Source organism: Serinus canaria, chromosome 4A, assembly GCF_022539315.1.
Source record: "Serinus canaria isolate serCan28SL12 chromosome 4A, serCan2020, whole genome shotgun sequence".
NCBI lineage: Eukaryota > Metazoa > Chordata > Aves > Passeriformes > Fringillidae > Serinus > Serinus canaria.
The window spans coordinates 8830718-8847520 of NC_066318.1; the positions used below are offsets into that span (position 1 = coordinate 8830718).

Genomic DNA, 16803 nt, shown 5'->3' on the forward strand with positions numbered 1-16803 from the left:
GGACTCCCGAGGTTGTCACCCTGATTTTATCATGGTCAGAGTTCACCAGTGTGTCCAGTCCCTAATGCTGGCATGACCACGGTGGCCTTGAATGGGAGACTTGCTTTGCACCATTAATGCCTTCATTCCCCAAGAGCAGTTCCTTATTTCCCTCCTTGTTTTCCCCAGATGCCTCCCAAGTGTTTTCAACTGTTCACCAGGATCTCATGGCTCTGTGGTTCAAGTTCTCTGCCTCCCTGAGCCCACAGAAGCCACCAAAACCCAGTGACAAAATCAGGCAGCTCCAGAAAGGGAACAAGGGGGCAATTAGCTTTCATGACCATTTGTTTGGGGTTTGAGATTACGCCAACTCCCCACACATCCCAGAAAAACTGGTCCAAGTGGTTGGAAAAAGGCAAAGGCCCTCAAGGCTGACGACCAGCTCAGGGCAAGTCAGAGCAAGGCTAAAGCTTAGAGAAGGCAAAGAAGAAAGCTTCAAGGGGCTGGTGTGACTTTTAGCTGCCTGACCAGCTGCAAAACCAGCTGGTGACAGTTCAGCCACGGGTGTCAGAGCAGTCATGGATAAGAAACTTCTGGAGAGAAAGAGGACTGGGAGCTTTTGCAGCAGAAAAATTAGTCTTGATTGATAACAAAATTAGGGTACAGACTGCTGGCTGCAGCTGTCAGCATAGACTGTGGATCACAGCAAGTGAGGAAGGCCAAATTCCCGTGGGATGAAACACTGGGTGGCAAGGAGCCAGTGTTCCAGGCTGGGCTTCCCTTATATCAGAGAAACCCACCAGCCACTGGAACGTGGCCTCTTGGGGCAGTAACCTGGGCCTTCCTGAGCACAGCATCAAGGAGAAGCATTGCAGCCATGGGGGCCTGTTTCAGAGGGACTGTAAAGCAATTCCTTCAGTGAGACAACCATGGGGTGCTGCTGGGGTCAGAGGAAGTGTCCTGAGACCAGTGTCATGGATCTACACACGCCAGACAATGTAACAGGGTCTGACCCTGCTAAGATTGCTGGGTTCAAGTGAATGTTTCCCATGAGTCTTTTGTTAGTTCTTTGGTTACAGTCAAGCTGGTGCTTCCAGAGAGGCACCCCTATCCCAATTCATACCTCTCAGTTATACCCCTGACACTCATCACCCAATCCAAGTCAATCACTAAATTCTGGCTGGCAGTATCTTGATTTCTTGCTGGGTTTCACTGGAGCTGGGCTGGCTTCCTTCTGATGTTACTTTATTCTCCTGGGATTGTTTCCTTGGCCCTTATCATCTGCATTCTGCTCATATCTGCTGAATTCCAAGAATGTTTTGTTAGCAGCATCATTTTATCAAAAGTTTATGTTTGGTCAGCTCTTATGGCCTAAGGCTTTGGCTACTTCAGGTGCTAATGCTGAGCCAGCAGTGCTAAACAAGACCATTCAGGCAGGAGAATCTAGTTCAACAATTTCTGCTGTAGCGTCAGCACTGAGCTGCCCAGGACCTCCATGCCTCCATCAGGTCCCACGGTTCTGCACGTTCCCTGTATTTCCTCACTTTTCCTGTATTCTCACTCCCTCCCTGTATTCCACCACGTTCCCTGTATTTCCTCACTTTCCCTGTATTCCCACCCTTTCCCTGCATTCGCACACGTTCCCGCAGCCCGGCCTCGCTCCCTCTGTGCCGGCTCAGGCGAGCGTGGCCGGGCCGGGGAGCAGAGCCAGCCCTGTGGGAGGCCGTGCCCGGCAGCCAGGGACACAGCGTGACCAAAGGTCACCCGCACGGCCCCGGCGCCGCCATGCCCTGCCGCCGTGCCCTGCCGCCGTGCGGATCGGTTCCTCCTTCGCCAAGGGCCGGCAGGGGAAGCGCGGGTTGAGTGCCGGGGAGCGTGAGCCGTGCCCTGCTGGGGCCAGCCCTGCCAGAGGCACCGTCATGGCCCGGCAGGAGAGGGAGAAGGGCGAGGCGGAGCAGAAGGTAGCTGGCATCTCCCGCAGGTTCTCCTTCCTGGATGCCGCCCAGCCCCGAGCGGGCGGCCCGGCCCGCAGCTCTCATCTCTGGCCAGCCACGCTGGGGAGCAGGGAGCGTTTTCATACGCTGCAGAAGATGGACACCAACAAAAGCATCAGCTGGGGCAGGCACAGCCTGGGGAGCTGGGGTAGGACTTCAGGCAGGTTCTCCGTTAGCCCCAGTAGTACCCGGAGGAAGGAGCTGAAGGAAATCCTCCTGCAGAGCAACAGCCCTAGCAGCACCATACGGTTCGCCGCTGCTCAGAAGACATCCAGCAGCAGCACTCTTCCTGCAGGGCTGCACCAAGAGCAGAAGCCTGAGCACAGCCCTGATCTGCTGCCCCTTGTCCTCGATCCCCTGGAGCATGCATGGCTGCTGACGGTGGCCGAGGGTGATGCGGACAGCATCATCAAGCTGCTGGACCTGGATCCCAGCCTGCTGACCAGGAGAGACTTTGTGACAGGCTTCACCGCTCTCCACTGGCTTGCCAAGCATGGCCACCATGAGAGCTTCATCCAGGTCATCTCCCATGCCCAGAAGAAAGGCTACCCTGTCAACATGAACATCCCCACAGCCAGCGGCGGGCTCACCCCTTTGCACCTGGCTGCCTTGCAGGGACACGAGGTGCTCATCAAGGTGCTGGTGGGAGCTTACGGGGCAGACACCACCTGCAGGGACCACAACGGGCGCAAGGCTTGGCAGTACCTGCCAGCAGACACCTCCAGGGACCTGAAGGAGCTGGCAGGGGCCTTGGAGGAGGACTTGGTCCAGTTGCACTCTCACAACACCAACAACAACTGTAAGTCATCCAGAGAGGCTGGGGCAGGGCAGGACTGTGTGGACTCCGGGGCCGAGGGAAAAGCCCAGCATTCCTGGGGCCTGTCGACCCTGCGAGGCTTTGTTAGACAGGCCTTTGCTTTCTTCCATGAGCGCTGAAGCTCTCCTGGCTCCATTCCCCAGTAAACCCATGCTGGATAGAAGCTGGAAAAGCCTGCAGGGAGCTAAGAACTTGGCTACTCAAAATCCTGCCCAAGGGAGGGTTAAGCCATGGCACCATGGCCACCCTGGGTCTTGTGGTCTTTTGGGGCTATTCCAGTGTCTGCGTGGAGCACCACGGCCATTGGGAGCAGTACCTTGGGACAGCCCTTCCAAAAAACTGCATGTTTGCAGAGAGGGTTGTGCCCCGTGCCCCTGTGGATGGGGACTCCTTGCTGCATCCCAGCAGATCGCCATGGTTGGGGCTCTGCTGTGGGGAGCTGCTCCAACACCCTGCATGCCCACAGGAGGATGCTGACCCACCATGCGTGGATTTCATGCTGCAAACGCCTTCCAGCTTCCTGCGAGATCTCCTGATCTCTGCCATATGCACCTTCTCTGGGATGATGTTTGTTTATGACAGCTGATTATAAAGCTGATTCTCAGTAGAGTAAGAGCTAAGGACCCTGTTTGTCAGAAGAGTCCAGGCCAAGAGAAGCCTTTCAAAATGCAGAGCAACTCACACTGGCAGCTCTTCTCCTGAGATCCCCATCCCAGGAAGCCTGAAATGCTCCACCTCATTAGGGATAGGGGCCAGAGCAAAGGAGGCAGGAAGGACACAAGGGGGGAAGCCTGTGGTGGCTTCTTTGGGGATTAGAGTTCAGGAACAGCTTTGGAAAGATGATTCATCCTCAGAAACTGTGGAAAAGGTATGTGAAGGCTGTGAGATTGAGATTATTTTTATTGCTACTGAGGTCAAGCTCAAAAATGAAACTCTGATGAACATTGCTGCAGCAGCATAACAGTCCATGTATGTCTCAGTCACTGCATTAAAAGGGCAAAGCCTCTACTCGCCTGTTTGTGTTTTGTTCACCAAGTGAAGTTCTGCCCTGATGATTTCAGCTTGCTTTTTACATTCTCAAAGGCCAGTACTGCTTTAAAATATCTTCAGAAAAACAACAGCCCCTTCCTCTTTCTCATCAGCACGAGACTATTCCTACACCCTTAAATAGCTGTGCCGTTTGTGAGTGCTTCTCAGACAGGAACTGGGGAGTTTCTGTTCCCCAGGGCAGCCCTAGCAGGGACAGCTCCTTTAGGGGGGCACTTGTGGTTTTCTTTCCAGCTGCCTTTCAGGGGGCCTGCAGGGGTGACCAAGGGACTCAAGGTGACGTGGCCTGGCCACACAGGTGCATTTGCATCTTGATGCAGAAAGATACAGAAAGACACACAGGTAACTCCCTCTGGGGAACTAGAGCTGGGGGGTTTCACAGATCCTGAGCAAACTCCAATTACCTTCAGACTACTTAGACACCAGAATAACCCAGTCTGCAATAATGACGTGTGGAAGAGCAGCCTCCACATGAGTTAACAGGGATCCAGTGATTGGATAATGCCCAGTCCAGGTGCCTGGGTGGATAAAGAGATGTGTCTGGACATCTTAATCCTTGAGGTCAGTAGCAGACACATATAAAACATACTAGAAATAGATTTAATGCCTCCTACAATGCTTTAGCTCTAATAGATTGAAGATGTTGTCAATGCAGCTCCTTCTGGAACCGCTGTGGCCATGTCCATGCCATGGGAGAGCAGGCTGGCTTCTCACAAGTCTGCTCATGCCAGCACAAACTCCATGAACAGCATTGGTGTCAAGTTCTGGTAACCAAAGTGCTGTTGATAAGACAGACAGGACTGACAAAATATTGTTTTTACCTATTAGTCTTCTGTTACCCTTTTACAGCTGTCAGGGAAGGGGCACAGGACGGCTCCTACATCCTCCTCTGAGTAAGGCACAGAGTAAACAGTGGAATAGAGAATTTCCTTGAAGAAGTCATTTCCTTGGCAATAGTACCTGTGCTTAGTCATGCTCCATCCAGAAACATGGACTTAAATGTTCCATTTGAAAGTAAAATTTGGCTGACAAATGCTGCACCTAAATACAAAAAAATGATTTTCAGTTATTACTTCCTGTTGAGAGATAACCAAAACCTTCTGAAGACAGCTTTGCCCTCATCCTTTGGTCATGGGTTTGACCCAGTATTCTGTGCTGAGACAAATTAGGTGGGAACTTCAGAGCAGAACCAGAACTCTGCTTCTCTAGATATGTTACAACATCCTTACCATGTCACCCCCTGCCCTGGGTGGGTCCCTTTCCACTGAGCAAAAAAAAAATCCCCAGATTTCCTTCCAGTGACCCACCCCTTTGCCTCACTCGATTCATTTTCATACCTACAGTTGATTTGGATACAAAGACATGTTTAGAAAAATATTCCTCAAGTATACAATCAGCTCCAACTTTGCTTTTCACTCAGAAAACAAAACATATCTACCAAAATCAATGGACTAAAATATCTAAATGTTTTTTCTTTAACACTTCTGTTGATGTCTCAGTTATCATGTGTTAGCTCAGTTCTGCAGAGATTCCTGATCCCCTCTCACAGGGAGGAGAGGGCAAAGAAAGCTGCCACAGACAACAGAAAACATTCAAACCCAGAGGTATTTGTTTGGGTAAGGTTCTGCAGAGGATTGAGTTTAACCCAAGCTCAATTTGTACTAAATTCACTTTGTTTTATCCCTTAATGTCTAGCTTGAAAAGCAGATTCAGTCAAATAGGGGAAATAATACAAGGAGTTATTTTCCAAAACAGTTCCTTAGTAGAAGCTACTTCCACCTAATAAAAATATTAGTCATGATAGTAATAGGGAGACTTTCTAATAAATAGTAATAATTTGTCCAATCTGTTGCTCAGGAAAGTTTTCCCACAAATGCCAAGGAAAAAACTGTCTCTTTCCATTCTCAAGTCCATAAAATTGCTGTTTTCCTCCTCAGCCAGATCCCCATAGACACAATTACAGAGAAACTGTATGAGCAGCTTTGCCTGCCAGCAGTGATGTGGAGAGGCTGGAGGAGGTAAGCTGAATGCCAAGGCAGAACTCCAGTCCTCAGCAGTGCTGTTATTTCCTGATCACTCACTTCAAAAAGAGTGCAGGAAAGCTTTAAAAATCATTGAAGTCAGAGTGGCTGCAGCATGCAAGCCTCTGTTCAAACACCTCTGGCAATGCTGTTTGCTGCTTTCCTGTTGCAGTGACTTACTGCTTCCCCCTGATGATGGAGTCCAGACTTTACCATACAGGACAAGGAGAGAGAAGATACCTCAAGTATCCTGAAGTTGGTAAAAATCCCAACCTTGCTCACCCCGAGTTACAGAACCCTGTAGCTCAGCTTAGGAAGGAGACACCTCATGACCTCTGAGTGAGATATGTATTTCTTACCATTTACCTGTTTGGCACATGCTGCACCCAGTGTTATTTGCTCAGAGTTGCAATACAAAGCAGTGTGAAAAGCAGCAACCCAGAAGGTATGGCAGCCTGAAGCTTCCTCAGGAAGCTGCCTCTCAGGAACAGACCCATGAGCTGAGGCTGAAGGCAAGAATGAAGCAGCACCTTTGGCAGCCCTCAGTGTCAGGATGGGCTTGGCCACAGCCCAGGACAGGGATTTCCTGCTCACCAGAGGAGCAACCCCAGCTCAGAGCAGTGAGCAGAAAGGACTGTGTGCAGAGCCACAGCTCCTCCACTTCCCTGCAGTTAATTGGTTTCACAGGCCCCAGGAGAGAATACCAGCAGAGGGGAGCTGGAATGCCAGAGACCAGAGACCCTTAATCGCCTTTTACCTCTCCCTTTTTCAATAGCTGCAAACCCTTTTGTCACCGACATGTTTTATGAAAAATCCTTTACTTAGGATTTTTCCTCTCCTGAGAGCTGAGAGGCCTCAGGAACAAACTGTAAACAATTCTTATCTGCTGTTGTGGAATGCAACGGGGGGAGTCTGTGATTGGCCCCGTCAGACTGTTTCCAATTAAGAGCCTATCACAGAACACCTGTCCGGACCGGTCTCGGTCTGAGAAGAGTTTAATTTACATTCCTTTTCTATTCTTAGCATAGCATGGTAGTGAAATCCTTCTCTCTATTCTTTTAGTATAGTTTTTTATATATTATCTATCATATAATAATAAATCAAGCCTTCTGATACATGGAGTCAACTTTCTCGTCTCTTCCCTCATCCTGGAACCCCTGTGAACGGGGTAACACCCTTTGAGCCCCATCTAAATTTCTACCTGTCTGCTGAGAATGTTTTATACTAAGCTGCACCTGTGGTTGGTGCTGATTTATCAAACCAACACAGACTCCCTAACAAAACTCATGTTATTTAATATTCTAAATACAGTACACAGACAATATGTGCTGCACTCTACAGTACTGCATTTTGTAAGAGATTTTCTTCAAGTCCGATTTTGCCTTTTTTTCTAAATTGGTACTTGTTTCTTATGGTTTACAGTCAGTGAAAAGGAAGACATAGCCTACTCTACCTGAAAAGAGCTGACAGGGTTCCTCATACTAGGTGATAATTTAACTAACATTACCATTAATTTGACTGTTACAATCCCACCACATACATATGAAATAATTTTCAAAACCAAAGTCATTCAGGTCCATATTTATTTGTAAGCCTGTGCAGTGTCAATGCTCATGGTGATGCCTGAAAGAACACTAATAGAACACAGTCTCCATGTTTCAGATACAAAGATTTTCTCAGTTAACATCAACATCCCAGACCAGCTTATAAAAACCCCACACTGGGGACTGCAGTCCAGCACCACAAAAGGAATGACTTGAGACTGTTATCGATCTGACACAGAAAGACCAATGTTCATTAGAGCTCCTGGGACAGTCTCTCTTACAAGCCCAGTTTGGTCCTCCTCCAGTGCCTCCTTTTGGAGTTGTACCTAAGATAAAAGCAGAGTGAATTAGCAAAGTGCACACACACATTTGTTAAACATGAAAGCAGAACAGCACACGGAAAAAGTCTCTCCCATGAAAGCACATTAATTTGTGAGCATGTACTTGTCCATGTTAAGAACAAATGCTTTCACCACGGTGTGGGTGGAAGCACAGACAGTGTTAACAGAGTTGCTCTCAGCAGGAAAATGGCAGCACTCCCACAGCAGGAAGCACTGCAATTGCAGCCTGCTTTAACACAAAGCTTGGACAGAACCCATGGCCCAACTACTCATGCCAGGAGACCAAAATCCATTATTCTTTCCTATGGTCAAGTATTTCAGAGTACTGCAATTCAGCTGAAAACAGAACCCAGCTGTAACCTGGCACGTGGCAGACAAGGATCCAGCTGAGTGCACGCACCACTGATACCACCTAGAAACAAGCTGGGAGCAGCTACAGGAACAGAACCTAGCAATGTTGTGCTGGGTCACTGTGTGAGCCAGCCAGTGCTCCTGCTGCTCTCCTCACAGCTTAGGACAAAGAGAGAAAGAGAAGAGGGAATTCTGTTGCCTTAAAAAGCCCAGATGAAGGGGTGTATGAAAAAAAAACTATGCTGCAGTTTTCAACCAGAGGGCTTGGACAGGCACCACCCTATGCCTGTCACAGCACTCAGCATTTCCCTAAGCACAATGCTCGAGAACAAACACAACAGGAAAGCAAAGAACTATGACAAAGTAATTCTACAGTCAGGTGCCAAGCATTTCATACTATCAGTATGACTTCCCATACATCCAAGTCCTGTGCTTCCTTTGCTCCCTGAACCTCAGAGCACCCAGGCTCAGGAACCACTCCTTGAAAATGCAGGAGCCCAAAGGGGCAGCCATGAAAGATAGGTATTGGGAAAGGGAACGTCAGAAGAAGGGGAACAGAGAAGCTACCAGAGAACAAAATCTGGAATAAATCATCCACATGTACAGTTCAGGTTTTTACTTTACATGTACCACTGCTGAATGTCTGTGGACACTTGCAGAGCACTGCGGCAATACCACTACAGAAAAAAATGGCACGGAAGCCTCACACTGCCTCAAGAGGCCTCACCTGCCCTGCCATCCCTGCACGGCCCTCCCGGGCACAAACTACGCCTTGGCCGGCATGAACGCCGCCAGCTCCCGCCCTCGGCCCGTCCCGCCCAGGCCGCCTGACGAAGCCTGCGCGGCTGCAGCTCCTCAGAAAGCACGGGCCGAGCTCGTTACCTGATCTTATTGCCGGTTTTCATGCGAATCCACTGCGGGATGGGCCGGTTCTGCTTCTGCTTCTTGGCGAGGAAGCGTTTGATCTTGAACGTCTTGTGCGACGACTGCAAGAGAGCGCAGCGGTCAGTGCCTCAGCCAGCCCTGGCACAGCCGCGGCCCCGGCCAGGCCTCGGCCAGCCGGGAATGCCGCACCCGGCTCCCTCCCGCTCCCTCCGCCCCGCCGCCCGCCCGCCAGGACCCCCGAGCGCGGCGGCCTCGGGGAGAGAGCTCGGGGCGCGGCGGAAGGGCACGGATGGCTGCGGATGTCTCACCATGGCGCGGAGCGGCGCGGCGTCCCGGCGATGGCGGCGTCCGAGGAGGCGGAAAGGGGGCGGAGCGGCGGCGGCGGAGCAAGCCCAGCGCCCCCTGCCGGCCCGGCAGCCCCCACGCAGTGACGGACGGCGGCGGCCGAGCGAGTTTGTGCGAGTTTATTTGGGTTTAGTACAAAAAACAGCTATGGCTAAAATTCGCTAGCTTGGGAGGACCTGCTACTGGCGAAGTCTCGTTCTGGGCTGTAAAACAATACTTCAAGTTATGAGGGAAGAGGAAGCAGTTCTGAGAGGGCAGGAGTTCAGAAACGTTTCAGACTTGAGTGAAGGGAAGATGCTGGAAAAGAACAGGATGCCCAAACCAGCTACATTTGATGAAAAATAAGCATTTCAATGTAGGGAGACTTTACATGAGAATTTATAAAGTCATATTCAACTATTAAGCCAGCTTATTCATACACTCCAACTTAAGTTACTTTATCCAGAGAACCACTGAAGAGGACGGTCTCTCCCTCCCTAACATGGTTACTGCACTGCCAGATGTTCTGCTCCTGGTGTGCCAAAAGGCTCCTGTCCACTGGTACCTCAACAGCCCCAGCCTGTGTACGTGTCTCAGTGCTAGACTGACACACTTCAGCTTTCACTGCCTCATGTAAGAGCACCACAGAATACAGCAACACCTGTGTTAACTCCAGGCAACTCCAGGCTTGCTCTGCTTAAGTGTATCCAACACTGGCTCTAATTGCCTTAGAGTAGAGCTCTGGCTTTTGATCCAGGTGTCATTCCCTCCTGACCACAACTGATTTATTATCAAACTTAAGGCCATAAAGTCTTTCTATTTCGCAAAGATTCTCTTCTCTGCTGTAGTTAGATGCTGGGAAAATAAGTTCAAATAACTGAAAATATTACAATGAGAACACATTTCAAATTTGGAATCTACAACTGAGGTTCTTTAACCAGAAACATCCAACAGCACAATGCCCCCTTTTCTTCCTTTGTTCCTTTTTCGCTCCGAAGGCACTTCTGGATTGCGTAGTACATGCTCTTTGGCTGCACAGACAGTCAGAACACATAAGGCTGGCACATCAGTCACTCCTCTTCCTTCGTGTGACTGCTCTCACCCTCTTGTTTCTTATCCACTCCCTGATCTGGGGGCTTTGTAGCACTGTCTTCATACTGACACAATCTGCTCCGGCTTCGGGCCCCGGGCTGGTACAGCTGCATTGCTGGGCGATCCTGAAATAAATCAAAACTATTTAGAATCTTTCATAACTCCCTGCTCTCAGGGTTATTATGGCATCATTTCTATGGTATTAGAAATGGCTCAAATTCAAACTTTTCAGGCTAAGTTTAATTATTCCACAGTGGTGGCAAAGTAACTTCAACTGTCTCAAATCAAGGTTGTCTCTGTTGTAAAGCAACATCCCCGTTGAAACTACAACACTGCTCAGAGTTGAGGTTATTTGTAACGAGTTTCCTGTTGAGTTCAGCTTACATACTCTCAGAAGAGAGGCCAACCTCACAGTTTCAAAACCCTTGAATTTCATTTGTACCTGACAAGGTCTTAAGTGATACAGAAAACAAGCACAGAGATACTGCAAAACAGATTTTGAAGAGTACATAAAATTACACTCAAGACATTATTTCCTGAACCTAGAGCACGTGTCATATTCTGCAAGTTACAGTTTCCTATTTTAAGGAACCTGTTCAATCACACTCCCACTTTGAGATGCATTTTCAGGCATCATAAGATCAGCAGACACAAACAGATTACTGATACTCTACCAACACCTTACAGCAACAGCCTATGGCACAAGTCAGCAAATAAAAAGGGATCAGTGTATCACAATTTAACCCATGTTTTCTTGGATTAGTTCTTACACAGTGACAAGAAATACCACTGTTAAGCAAATTTTAGTGGACATTTCTAGCAATGGCAGAGTTTGCTGCAGAACAGGGAGAAGTTTCAACAGAGAAACCACATGGTTCTGTCTTTGAAGTGCTTTTATCCTAAAACCACAGATCTCTATGAATCAACACATGAATTTAAAGAAATCCAGCACCTTGTTTCTGATACGATCCCTCTTAATTGTATCCTCTTTTTTATCGTCTTTGGTTACTTTCTCAGATTTGTCCGTGCTGCTGGTAAAGTCTGTAAGATCACTTTTCTTTCCCTTTTCTCTGAGTAAGTCTCTCTCCTTTTTCACCTCTTCCTCTTTTCTTCTAAAAACCTTCTCTTTCTCATAGCGCTCTTTCTGCCTCCGACGCTCCTCTTCTTGGCGTCTCAGTTTCTCTCTCTGTGCTCTCTCATATTCTCTGTCTCTGTCAAAATCTCTATCTCGGTCCCTGTAGTCCTTTACACACTCATCTTCTGATCTGTATGAAAACAAAACTGAAAATTAAGCTCAAAAGATTCATCAAACAGAGCTGGGAGATCAATGTAATAGTGGTGTAAATGTGCAATAGGAAGATGACACACTGGCAGGTACTAGGGAGCTCTCGAGAGGCTGTGATAGCCCAAGTCATGCATGACAGCCAGAGAGGACACTGACCACTAGAGCTTCCCAGCCTCCTACTTGCATAGCTGGCCGAGTCTCTCCTGGCTTTGAAAAAACATCTGAATTTGTCTGTCTTATCTGTATTTCTCATGTGGCAGAACGGAACCTCAAACAGATCATGGAGCTGTTGAGAATTACTTTTCCACTTTTGACTTTTTACAAGACTTAGAGGGACTGGTAACTAGAGAACACCTCTCCTCTTGCCATGGTTATAATAATTATCTCATTGCAAGGACAGTGCTCACAGCCTGCTGCATTCACCTACATATGGGCTTCCTTAGTGGAGTTCCTATAATGAGCTGTAAAAATATTAAAATCTGTCCACCAATGAAGAATTTCCAGGTAATTCACAGAGTTTTCTGTAATCATGGGGATGTGCACTGGCACAGAGAGCACAGCTCATGTCTTACATGAGAAAAAGCATTTGAAAGGAATTTCAAAACATGGTCATGGCAGAGCAGCCTAAGCCTCAGTACAATCAGGAAACAAGTTATAGATACATATATATTTATAGCAAGTACTAGAATACTTTTTTGCCTTCTCTTCTTTTGTCTCCCCATCAGATCGTTTGGCAGATGCACTACTCGCATTTTTTTCCTCCCTCAGAGTCTCTCTTTCCAGTTTCTTGGATTTTTCTTTTCTCTCCAAGTCTTTTTCATCTTTTTCAGGCTTCTTAAGTAGCTACAAAGAAAACAGAAGTCTCAACTAAAAAGCTCACTCTAACACATATTGTCTGGCACAACACCGAAATTGCATCAAAGGAACCACAGTCCAGTAAGAAGTAAACATTAAAGAAATATTACTGCAAATCACAGTATTTCTAAAAGCTGGAGTGTATGAGTAAGCATTATTCACACAGTAGACTAGGATTTTTCTCCTAAACCAGGCTGTTTTAGAAAGCTTAAAAATAGTCTCCATTCCATAGTGAATTCACAATCCTGTTTACCACAGCATGTACAACAGTCACATGACAAAAACTTTAAATATTACAGCATGTAAACCTTTACAATGCCTACTACTGAATATTACAAAAAAATTGGTCATTTACTAACACCAAACTCATATGATTCTTCGCACAATACCCAAAGTACATTTTGAGACTGATATACAAATAATAGGGGAAAGGGAGTGTAACAGTTTATAATAAAGAACTGTTCTAGACCTTAATCTTTGGTTCTTCTTTTGATCTGTCTCTTTCTTTTTCTGGGCATCTGTCTACTTTCTTCAATTTTTCTGCTTCTTTTCTCTTCCTTCTCTCCTCTTCTTTCCATTTTCTTCTTTCTTCTTCTCTTTGTCTTTTTCTTTCTAATTCTCTCCTCCTTCTCTCCTCTCTTTTTTCTTCTCTCAGTCTCTGTGTATGTAAAAACAAAGAGAAAGTGTCTCTCCACAGCAGAAAACATCTCTTTAAGCCATCAAACAACTCACCTTAATGCTGCCTCTATTATAAAAGAGTAATCTCTGTCATCTCTGTTGTTGCTGTGAACTTGAACATGTTGAAGCAGTATTTTTTTTATTATAAGCCTTAATTTGTACTGTCTTAAAAAACTCAAATACATCACTGGCCTCAGACTTTATCATTCAAATTTTATTTAAATCTACCCCACCTCTGATTTCCTCCATTGCTAGAAGTTAAAATAACATTATGTGCTAGGAGAAAGATCATCTACAAGGACCTCAGCCATACTGCACTAAAAATGGAAGCACTACAATGGAATCTGTTTTGTCAGTGCAAAAAGAGGTGTTTTGCTGTGACCAGAACGTACACAAAGCACCACCATTCCAACACTCTACTCCTTTAAAATGTATGAACCAGAAGTTGACAAGTTGGTCAAAAGCTCCTTCAAAAGGAAGGGCAGAAATGTATCAACATATAATGAGCAAACTGTACTTGAAAACAACAAGAAAATTCTGGAGGTAAGTCTTACCTGTTTATTTTTCAAGAAGTTCAATAAAGGAGTAGTCTTTTTAGCTGGAAAATAGATAAAACAAATGAAAATATTTTGCCTTTTCCAATACTGCAATACCTACAACAGAGCTCCATATAAAGTGAAGCAGCCTTACACATTCCCCTGCCTGTCATGCAGCAGTGAAAAAAATATTCCAAACCTATCTCCAAGCGGCAACTATTAGGATTCTATAAACTTCTTTAGGATATTAATAGGATATTAATAAAATATCCCTTACACCTATCTCTACATTCAGTCTGCATTAGGCTTTTTCCAGACATGCTCATTTTTAAAGAGATCCCTGTAAGATACTTAAAAAGAGCAACCTGATCATTTTTTTGGTGGTATTTTACCCAACCACACTATCTCTTAACTTGTGCCTGCATGGAACATCACTGATCACAGCACTGTGCATTAAACACCACTGCATCTCACTGAAATGCAGCCACTCCACAGCCTGCTCTGGCTAACAAACATCTGCAATAGGAAGGAACTTTGTCATCTAAAACCTATACCTACAGAAGAATTTAGAGCATGGGAACAAAACAAAACACACAATAATATTAGCCTAAATGTTTACAAATAGTAAGCAGGCATGCAAAAGAATTCAGTCTCCTCCAGGCTGAGCTTCAAATTACAAAACATATTTGTTTCTTTGTGATCTAGGAAAATGTTAACTATAGTACACAGATTTCCATACCTATTAGCTCTTTGTTTCTTGCCTCTATTTCCTCCAACAAAGTTTCAGGAGTGGAGGTTAATTTTTCATCATCTGCACTGTAACTTTCCAAAAACTTCTTGTATTCTGGATCTACACAGAAGAGAAGGGGAAAAAGGGGGGAAAAAGAAGAGATACTGTAGCATGAAAAGTATTTATATCATGCACTGCTCAGTTACATTTACTTCAGCTAGGTTGTTTATATGCACCTTTTCACAGGTTAGCAGCTCTCAAATGAGCTGCATTATTATGTTTGTCTGGGACAATCATATTTAATAGATTTCTAGCAGTGCTCATAAACTTCACATATAATTAAGCAAACATCCTATTGGTGGAACTATAGTGTCACAGCAAAAACATTACATTCCAATTACCGCTAAGGGTTTCAAGTCTACACATGCAAAAACAAACTAGCTCACTGTTATACCATCTTCAATAGTTCCAGTTTTGGCATCCTTTTTCTTACTCTTCTTTTTTGCAGCTTTTTGGAAAGGTGCAAACTCCACTATGGCAGCATATTCCTGACCTGTTGAGAGAAAAAATACATTAAAATAAAGATGAAACTGATATAAAATAGATTATATTGTCCATATCTAAAGCAGAAAGGTAAGTCTCACAAGAAATATGTAATACTAGAAGAGTCTACTTATACAGCATAGAAACATTTTTGTATTTGGAAAACAATTTAATAAAAAAACAAACCACTCTACAGACAGCAGAATTCACAACCTTAACACTCTCACTATACTAATAAATCAGCAAATTCACAGGCTGACAGAAGGACATACTAGATTTAAGATTGCCCATGATTTGCCAGTTCTACCACCTCAGCAGCACCACACCATGTAATGGCCTCATCCTACAGACTCTGCATTCACTGTGCAAGAAAGAATATTTTAAGTCACTACAACTGAAGCAAATCTCAATTTTTGACAAAATACAGCAGAATGCAACACATGACAATCAGGCTTTAAAGCTTTCTCTTCTGACAAGAACACTACATTTATGGCTGCTGGGTATGGCAAATCCAGCTGGGTATGGCCAACACAGTGTGCTGTTACACTGCAAACCAGCTCATTTAAAGGACTTCGATGTTATCAGATCTATGTACGTACATATTTCTAGAGGTATTGGAACTGTTTTTGAGGCACTAAACCCAAACAAGTCAGACGTGGCTGCTCACGCCAACCCCTCCAAAACTCAGCCAGCACACAGCACAGACAGCAGGGAAGCAGCAACATAAATCAAGTGCCGCTCACTTACCTTTGTGATCGACAAAAACGTAGCCGTCGAAGCGATCCCTGAAGAGGACTATGTCTTCCTGGTTCTTAAAGTTGATGTAGGCTCTCGAGAACATGTGCGGGTACAAGCTGCAGAGACACAAACCGAGAGCGCTGCGCTGACGAAGTGGCGGCACCACTGGGGCCCGGCTGGCAGTAGCGGCGGCTCCCGGGAGCGCCCGGACTGGGCAGGCGGCCGTACCTGGAGTCGTTCGCGAAGAACTCGAAGTAGTCGTGCTCGGGCAGAGGCTGCAGGTGCTCCTCCAGCTGCTCCTTCGTCAGGCTGGGCGGCAGCCGGCGGATCACCACCTGCGGCACGGCAGGACCGGCGCTCAGGGCGGCGGCAGCGCCGGGGACGAGTCATTACCGCGCCTCCCCCGACACGTCCCGTCCCAGGAGGCCCCCGCAAGCGGCCCGTTAGCGGGGGAAGGTCCCGTTACAGAGGGGGAGCCCTGTTACCGGAGGGAGGAGGGGCCCGTTACAGAGAGTGAGCCCCGTTACCGGGGAGGGCGCCGTTCCCGGCGGCGCGCAGGCCCCACCTTGCTCAGCGTTTCCTTCTTGTCCTTCGGCCGCTCCAAGCGATCGAGCTCGGCGGCGCCGCTTCTGCCGTCCGTGCCGGCGACGGGGCCCGAGCCTGGTCCCGCGGCCAGCAGAACGCCCGGCCCTGCGGAGGCCCCGCGCCGCTCCTTCGGCCTGGCGTTCTCCTTGTCCTCCTTCATCCCGATCCCGATCCTGACTCCGGCCCGGGCTGCGCCGCGCGCACCCAGGCACCGCCGCCTCTCGCGAGACCGTGCCTGAAAGGTGCCGCTGCCTCCGCCGGACTACCACTCCCAGAGTGCACCGCGCCCGCCACCGCTGATCTCGGTGGGGTCAGCGGCCGCGACTGGGACCGAGAGCGGTATCGGGCGAACTGGGACGCGAACACGGCCTCATTAATTGCCAGGGACTGTTCCCTGGCAGCGCCGTGGCTCCCGCTACCCGCTCGGGCCGGCTAGGGTGTGAGGGGGCGCGGGGCAG

General features: G+C 47.3%; 3 protein-coding genes and 1 non-coding gene across 5 annotated transcripts; 1 reads left to right on the top strand and 3 right to left on the bottom strand.

Annotated features, from left to right (window-relative positions):
• Positions 1 to 1750: 1750 nt before the first annotated feature.
• SOWAHD (sosondowah ankyrin repeat domain family member D) lies at positions 1751 to 3798 on the top strand. Its single transcript, XM_018914368.3, has one exon. It carries the CDS (start codon positions 1899 to 1901, stop codon positions 2907 to 2909), a length of 1011 nt encoding a protein of 336 aa, XP_018769913.1. The 5' UTR covers positions 1751 to 1898; the 3' UTR covers positions 2910 to 3798.
• Positions 3799 to 7423: 3625 nt separating this feature from the next.
• Positions 7424 to 9426, bottom strand: RPL39 (ribosomal protein L39). Its single transcript, XM_050974414.1, has 3 exons — positions 9288 to 9426; positions 8977 to 9080; positions 7424 to 7728 (listed from the first exon to the last, which is right to left on the bottom strand). Exons 1-3 carry the CDS (start codon positions 9288 to 9290, stop codon positions 7680 to 7682), a joined length of 156 nt encoding a protein of 51 aa, XP_050830371.1. The 5' UTR covers positions 9291 to 9426; the 3' UTR covers positions 7424 to 7679.
• LOC115484215 (small nucleolar RNA SNORA69) lies at positions 7845 to 7976 on the bottom strand. Its single transcript, XR_003944960.2, has one exon. It is a non-coding gene; the product is annotated as a small nucleolar RNA SNORA69 (small nucleolar RNA).
• A 3-nt stretch (positions 9427 to 9429) lies between the features above and the next one.
• On the bottom strand, positions 9430 to 16645 carry UPF3B (UPF3B regulator of nonsense mediated mRNA decay). 2 transcript variants are annotated; one of them, XM_009090366.4, is made up of 10 exons: positions 16326 to 16645; positions 15989 to 16095; positions 15770 to 15876; positions 14934 to 15032; positions 14489 to 14599; positions 13768 to 13811; positions 13005 to 13193; positions 12372 to 12523; positions 11348 to 11660; positions 9430 to 10520 (listed from the first exon to the last, which is right to left on the bottom strand). In XM_009090366.4, exons 1-10 carry the CDS (start codon positions 16503 to 16505, stop codon positions 10374 to 10376), a joined length of 1449 nt encoding a protein of 482 aa, XP_009088614.2. In that variant the 5' UTR covers positions 16506 to 16645; the 3' UTR covers positions 9430 to 10373. The 2 variants fall into 2 exon arrangements, with proteins under 2 accessions (XP_009088614.2, XP_050830369.1); XM_050974412.1 differs by lacking the exons at positions 9430 to 10520; positions 12372 to 12523 and having other exon boundaries at positions 11501 to 11660; positions 16326 to 16512.
• Positions 16646 to 16803: the final 158 nt, after the last annotated feature.